Source organism: Cyprinodon variegatus, unplaced genomic scaffold (assembly GCF_000732505.1).
Source record: "Cyprinodon variegatus isolate N-32 unplaced genomic scaffold, C_variegatus-1.0 Scaffold381, whole genome shotgun sequence".
In the NCBI taxonomy this organism is placed as follows: Eukaryota; Metazoa; Chordata; class Actinopteri; order Cyprinodontiformes; family Cyprinodontidae; genus Cyprinodon; species Cyprinodon variegatus.
The window spans coordinates 634,023-641,794 of NW_015150834.1; the positions used below are offsets into that span (position 1 = coordinate 634,023).

At 42.1% G+C, this 7,772-nt stretch overlaps 1 protein-coding gene across 3 annotated transcripts in view; it reads left to right on the forward strand.

Annotated features, from left to right (window-relative positions):
• Window positions 1–5,032: 5,032 nt before the first annotated feature.
• The window catches only part of LOC107092440 (interleukin-17A-like), a 57,390-nt gene continuing 54,650 nt past the window's right edge, over window positions 5,033–7,772 (forward strand). Inside the window, exons 1-3 of one of the 3 annotated variants that reach the window (XR_001481575.1) lie at window positions 5,033–5,155; window positions 6,500–6,601; window positions 6,701–7,396. Coding sequence is in view for 1 of the 3 variants with exons in the window: in XM_015386932.1 (XP_015242418.1) it covers window positions 5,049–5,155; window positions 6,500–6,574; window positions 6,701–6,923 (405 nt within the window). In the remaining 2 variants the exon portion in view is untranslated. Of the gene's footprint in view, window positions 5,156–6,499; window positions 6,602–6,700; window positions 7,397–7,772 lie in introns of those variants that run through there. The other 2 variants (XM_015386932.1, XM_015386931.1) reach the window with 2 other exon arrangements.

Consider the following 7,772-nt stretch of genomic DNA (forward strand, 5'->3'; position numbering starts at 1 on the left):
CATCGGTATCGATATCGGTTATCGGCTACATGAGTTTTAAAATATCGGCATATCGGATATCGGCCAAAATCCCAATATCGTGCATCCCTAATATCTATAAACGTTTATCAGCCATCTATAAGGGGAGCTTTAATATTGGCTGTCAGGGAAGGCCTGGGAAGTATTTACATTTAATTTTCTCACAGGCTGAATATGACAGCAGTGTTTTTATTAATTTTGTGTCTTCTAAAAAAAATAAAAAATCGAAAGCAGATTAAAATGTTTTGTTGATTTTAATGTTTTAGTTTGGATGTATTGAAGGATTCCAGATTTCCTCCATGGGAGCAGAATGAATGCATCAGAGCTTCAGTGTTGGTATATTTCATCCAATCCAACATGGAGCATCAGAAAAACCCCTGATTCCTGACTGTCTAACAGAAAGAAAGATGCTGCTTCCCTCCAGCAGTAATCCAGCATCCAGGTAGACTCAATACAAAACCTTCATTTCATAGATTCTAATTAATTTATTGATTTGCATCACAAACATTTTCTGAGGACGTCTCCTTACAGACCATGTTCCATTTTTTTTTTTATCCTAAATTGAAACGGCAGAACCAACGTCCCTGATGGAAGCGGCCTTCAGGAGGAGAAAGGCCTTTCCCAGTTTGACTCCCAACAAACAACCACAAACAAGAGGCAGGAATCCATCCTGCAGCATCATCAGTCCTGGAAAATATCTGGTTGGACAGATCTATGTACCTAGAAGTTCTAGATATGTTAACAGCTCACGGTTCAAGTTAAGCCTTTCTGCGATATAAAAAAACAACACCATGGGAAATAATTTATGTCTCAGAGATCTAAAGAAAAACAGAAAATTAGACGCATCCTGGAAGAAGGTAATAATCAATAAATGGTAGAAAGTGGGCCTCATGCGATGCAGCACTGCTGGATATTATTTAAAATAATATCCAAACAAAACAAAGACTGAAGGTGATTTTATTTTCCAACTGACAGCTGAATAGTTTTTAACGGTGGAAATTAACTGGGTCCATCTGGGTCCTACTTAAACACAACATCAAACAATTACTTAAATACTTTTATTCTATTCTATTCTAAATACTTTTATTTTATTATTATTTTCCCTAGAAAAATAACATTTAAACAGTCTTAAAAAAACTATCAGACTGACGTTGTTTTCTTAAGGTTCATTTATTCTTCTAGTATAAATCTTTGGAATAAGAAGTGGATGAAAACACGGAAAGTCTAATTTGTTTTACCAAATAAAAATACTCACAAACACACACACACACATATATATATACAAAAATTATAAGATTATATCAAAATATATATCTCAATTTTTGTTAATACGATACGATCATGATATGAATTTAAGCCAAATAAAAGCTTCAAAAAAACCGCAAAGACGCCCCCAAATATTCATATACAATCTTATGATTATATATTTAACGGTTTATAATAATCCTCCAATATAACATTTCAGAAATGTTAGAAAAATAAAGCAAATAAAACTACAGAAAAAACCCAGAATGTCCGTCAGTGACAAACAAATATAACCTGTGAAATATATTAAAATATTGAACATGTTACATCAATGTTATTGATTAAAATTATACGCCGAAATATATTGATATTGAATTACTGTCCAAATTAAATATTTAATATTAACCTTGAAATCTGCTGTTATTATTTTAATTTACACCAAGTTAGGGCTGGAAGAAATGGACTAAATTTAGATCACGATATATTTCTATTTTAACAAGCATATAAAAAAAAATACTAACAACCGGATCCTGAATAAATTTTATTTTTCCCAAATTAAAAAAACTACTTTTTGAAATATTTGCTTTAGAAAACAAAACGCATAGAACTCAGTCACTGGCGATTGATTTTATCCTAGACTGGAATTAAAAGAGAAATAATGAAAATGTGGTTAAAAGACTAAAATATATTATTGTCCAAGTATGAATTATCTCATTTAATTTACCCAACATGGCTTCATATCCGATCGATTGCAGCTGATCCCAGACCAGCGCTCTGCTAAGCTATAAGTAGCTGAGGATGAGGAACTGATCACTATGGAGACACGGGCCCCTGGGTCCCTATTGGCCCCGGTGCCTACCTTCAGAACCAGGTTAGGGCTAATTTAAAAAAAAACAACAAATTTTCCAATCCTGAATTGATTATCAAATTAATTCCTAACGATCAATTCACACAATCAAAGATAATTTTTTGAAAATGTATTTTCCTACAGCTACCATTACTTATTAACTTCCTGTTTAATGTTTATATAATATCAATACGCTGCTTAATAACACTGCAAAACATTTGGGTAAAAAAATATGTTTTTAACACCAATTCAAAATCAAAACAGTTAGAAAAGAATTTACTTTAAATTTCGAGAATCCGAATCGAATTGATTCCTGAAATTTGAATCCTAAATAGGACAAGATGGCCGACACGACCCGGCGCTTCCTGTGACGTCTGGTGTTAAAATATGGCCGAACTGCGCAAAAACAAGACGGCTTAGAGGCTCCGCTCATTTCTCCTCCGCTTGAAGACGATTTTCTAACATTTATGTAATTTCCTCAACATTCGAAATTAGTATTTCTTAAATTTGACTCCAATTAAGAGATTTTTTAAATGTTTTTAAGAACCTGATTCTGAGTGTTTGAGGCTGGAAGATCCTCAGGAACATTTTCCCTTCCAACACAACAAACAGCAGATTCCACATCCACTCGCTGAACGGTGGCTCGGCGGGACGATGAGCCCTGACCTCCCAGCACCCTCCCCTTCCTCCCTCCCTCCCTCCGAGCAGCCCGGCCCTCCACATTCCTCACAAGGAGCCCCATCCCCCCCTCTCCCCCTGACGACCTGTCCCAAATAGGAAACTTACCCCGGTTTTCCCACCCACGCGGTGACTTCTTCAGGCCTGCACACTCAAATTATGCTTTGAAAAGCCGACTGAAGGGGGGGGGGGTTCTGCAGGAGCACACACACACACACATATGCAGAATAATAAGGGACTGCAGCATTCATCTGAAGCTCCCATGAACACACACTCTCCTTCCTCTGTGAAACAGGCTTAAATCCATATAAAAAGGTTTGCATTATAAAAAGAAATTTCACTTGCTTCAAACAAATCTGTTTCATTTTTTAAGCCAAATAAAAATACAAAAACTTTTTTTAAGATCCATTTAATTAGTTTGGATAAAATGTTTTTACCGCCGTTTTATAAAAACGGAAAAATAGTTGAATAGAAACAGAAAAAAATCCCCTTTAATTCTTATAGAATTTTAAAATACTAGAAGGTACGGCTAATAGATTCATTGTGAATTAAAAACAGATTTTTTCCCCCAATTAAAACGGAAATCTTTCCGTCTAATTCAGTTCTGATCCAATCAGGAGAATAAAAATCGGATCAGAGCGAACCCAAATTAAATCCGACCCATTTTGGACTCCAGATGATTTCACACTGAGGGCCAGCGTGTAGCAACGCATTACAGCGCCTGAAAAAATGTGCAAGAAGTTGGGTAAGTTGACCTCAGTGCTCGTTACTTAATGTGACACGTGCTCTGCAATGCAAACTGAGACAACCTGTGTAGTTCTGTGAACAAAATGTTCTGTTTTTTAGGAGGCGTGGTCCAGGAGGCCTATATCTCCCCGGGTAAAATGCAGCCTGATAATGGAACACGGCTGAATAGAAAAGCCACAGACTCTTCCTGTCTGAAGAGCGGCGCCCAAACTGTGGCCCAGGGACCCCAGTGGCTCCACATAAAACGTCCAGAATTAAATAGCTTCCACTGTTACACTCCCAGTTTGTCAAATATAGCACTGTGTTCTCCAAACACATCAAAAATGAATTCATTAATACCCAACAAGCTGGAAACTTCACTGGACAAAAACAACTCAAATCTGTTAGATTCTTATAAGAAATTCAAACTAGTGGGACATAAAATTGGATTTATCTCTTCTAATGCTCTGAGAAAATATCCAAGACAGCTTGGAAACAAAATAAAGAAAAGCTATTTTCCTCTCCGCTTGTTCCTTTTCCTCCAACCTGTGCAGTCCGGCTGCTGCTGTGCAGGACAAAGGCCAAATGCTATGACAATACTATTGCACTGCTTCAGCGCATGGTACAGTAGTGCAACATCGTCAAAGCAGCTGACCTCTGCATGCTGGGATTCAAACACGCCGCAGCCGACCGCAACCTGAAATATCCAACATTCCACAGAAGCACTTCTGCACCGTTTGTTTGAGCTTGAATAAGGTATACAGTAAAGGGAGGGGTGACGGGGAGGGGGGCAAGGTGTCATAGTGTGTGAGCCAATGCCCTTTTAATATTGCACTGCTCATGTGATCTCACAGTAGTACAACAGAAAAAGGGCTTTGAACTACATGGTTTCTATTCACTCTTGTAGGAGCAGCAGCATGCAACAGCTCAGTCCCATCAATACTGATGGGGGGGGGGGCTGCAGGCTTCCTTACAGCGATCATGATTAACATGTTGCAAGCAGACAAGCAGCCGTGAAACAAGCAAAACAGGCTTAGAAATCCTGCTGAGTGTTTCAGGCCCCCCCCGAGAAGAGCAGAAAATCTGTGCAAAACAGGGAAAGGATTGTTCCGGTTTCATTTCTGCACAACAAGACAATATCTGAAGACAATGTGTCGGCGGATTCGTTCCAGTTCACGTTAAACTGCAGCGAAACAGAACCAAGAGGACAGGCGAAGCTCTTCCTATAGACTGCAGAGCTCTGCTGGGAGGAAACCCAGCAGAGGGTGGAGGAGCATATATAGGCCAAAGAGCACATTCCCAGATACAATACCACAGACTTCCATTTAATACCTGCTATTCCTGTCCCTTTGGCCAGTGGCAACGTGAAACCCTCCTCTTTTAGGAAACCATTGGGTGGGGGGTGCCAGGAGGGGAGGGGTGTGTGGGGGGGGGGCTTTGTTATTTCCAATGTCAGGAGCCGTTTCCAGTCAGCTGCAGAGCTTCTTCTCCTGCAAGGATCTCCATAATCCAGCAAATAAAAAAAAGCAACTCCATGCCGCCCGGGCTGAGAGGGGAGCCCCTCCACATGGGAGCCCGGAGCTTTGGATCCCAGCCTGATAGGACAGCATCCAGGCTGCCTGTCCCCGCAGATGGAGGCCGGTACGATGCAGCCACGCACAGAACACGCATTCCTACACTTCCAAACCGCAACACAAACAAACATGTGGCCCCGGGGCCACATCCAGTGGACTGGAGCTTTTCTACTAAGGATGAACTGCATGAGATGTCCCTCAGAACTATGTGGACTGCTTTAAAACCAGAAAGGCTACCTTTTTTTTTTTATCTTACAAAAAAATGTAATTATTAAAGCATAAGGCTTCAATAACAAGGTTATTATATAGGCTGGAACATCTGGGGGCATCTTTAGTGGACCCCCGGGTGTCCCTGGATCCTAGAAGCTGAGGAAGAAGGAAAGAAGGAAAGAAGGGAGGAAAGAAAGAAAGTTAGTTTACATGCCACCTACCTGTCAATCACTATCTTTGTCAACATGCTCGCTCGCGCGCACGCTTTTATTTCCATTCCACTCAAACCGATGCGCGCGCACAGACCCACAAGCACACGCGTGCGCACACACAATAGCAGCTCCATAGTTGTGAGCAGCAAAGGCTCGTGAAACGTCTCCCCGGTCAGTCAGAAACACCCGCACCCGCGTTAGTGCGCGAGCCGCATGCCATCCCCTCCCCACGCGGCCAGCGGTTCTGCTGAATCGGTACCTGGCGCTGGCAGGGCCGGTCCGTAGCCTCCGGCTCACCCAGCAAAGCCTGAGCGGAGCCGCGCCGCTATTCCAGCGGATAAACGCGGCTCGCGCTCCCCGCCTCCCGCTCCGGTCCGCCGCCGCCGCTCCTGCTGCGGGGAGCCGCTGTTTCGGTCCACTGGCCACCCCACGGCCTTCCAGCTTTAGACTCCATCTTTGACTAGTTGACATTCAGCTCTTGCCGAGACAAATTCCTTATTTGAATACTAGGTTCCCATTGGTCCAGTTTACCTCTAGTCTTTGCTCTGATTGGTGGGAAATTTCCCCCATCACCTCCTGGATTGGTGGAACACCAGAGGGGCTCTCGTTGTATAGTTAAATTTTAACAATGAACACAAATTCTTCTTTCCATTCACAAATTTGTCATTACCCGCCTTTGAGGAGCGACCTTTTTTTAGGGGAACCATCATCTAAAAGTGGGGCCTTCCGCAGCCCCCCCTGCGGCAGCATCAGGGTAAACAGGACCACCCTGAGCTCCAACACATGTGAGCTGTAGGTGCAACAGGACACACAGGCTGCAGGAAGTCAGGGCTCCATCAGGGCGGGCCAAAGGTGGGCAATAGGTGGGGGGGTGCAGAGGATGGGGTGGGAAAAGGTCCCAGTGGAGGTGCAGTGGTGGAAGAGGGCAGCGGCCTGTGAAATCTGGCATTCCTGACCAACGGAGCTCAAATAATGGCATTGTTCTGCAGGAGGGACCCGCCTCCACAGCAGCCCGCCCGGTCCGACCCGACTTGGCCCGGTCAGACCCGACCCGACTTGTCCCGGTGCGGCAAACTAGGCGGAAGGGTTTGGTATAATTTGTGACAAACTTTTTTCTGTTGTTTTATAAAGTTTTTTTTATTATTATTATTATTTTAATTTAGTTTATCTATTTTTTGGGTTGTTTTTAGACAGAACCAGAACTCAGAGCCATGCATCAAACTTTTTCTGCTTTATGTCAACTATTTCTGCTGGATTGGAGTTAAATGCCTCCAACCAGGCTCTGCAGCTATGCAGCCCCCCCTCCCGCTGCAGGAGCCTTTAAAGACAAAGAACCAGAAGGACCAGAGAAGGTCCGGAGGACGCAGACCCGTCCCCGGCTCCAGTCCACCTCCCTCCGATGCTTTGCTCTGACTGTGAAGCAGGAACCTGAATGCAATGACGTGCTTTAAATGCTATGTTAGGAACGCGCGTTCATGTGTGTTTCTGGGGCCGCAGGAAGCGCTATGCCCATATATGGTCGAGACGGCTGACTGGTCCCGTTGACGCGCGGCTGCAGCAGAGGCTCTGTTGTTTTCTTTAGACCCCGGCGCCCCGTTTCATTTCTATGAGCCACTTCTGTTCATTTCAGGGTGTGGAGGTGGGAGATCATCTGCAACCAGGAGATCGAGCTGAGGACTCCCAGAAAAACCTGTTGAATCTGTGAACTGCTTCGGTTCTGCCTGCAGCTGCAGTCAGGGCCTGGTCCTGTTTCAGAAATAAAAAATAAACATCTTTAAACTAATTAATCCTAATTTAAAATCAATGATTAACAGAGATGTCAGGCAACTAAGTACAAATACTTTGTTACTTAAGTAGACATTCTGAATATCTACTTTACTGCAGTAATTATTTTTAGACAACTTTTTACTTCTACTCCTTACATTTTAAAAACAGAATCATTAGTTCTGTTTCATTTAAGCTAATTTTCTTTATGGCCTGTTGGTATTTCAAAAATAAAAACATTTAAGTAATGTTTTTTATTTTTTGTTATTAAACAAAACCGAGTACTTTGTGATTGTACTTGGTGCTGCCCCAACTTGTTGCTCACCACATACCAAAATAAAGTTTTTCAAGATGATTCAAAGTTCATTCAGAATCAGACATACATAATATAATATAATATATATTCCCAGAGGGAAATTACTTTTGTTACACGCACCAGATATACAAACATTTATATATATATATATATATATATATATATATATATATATATATATA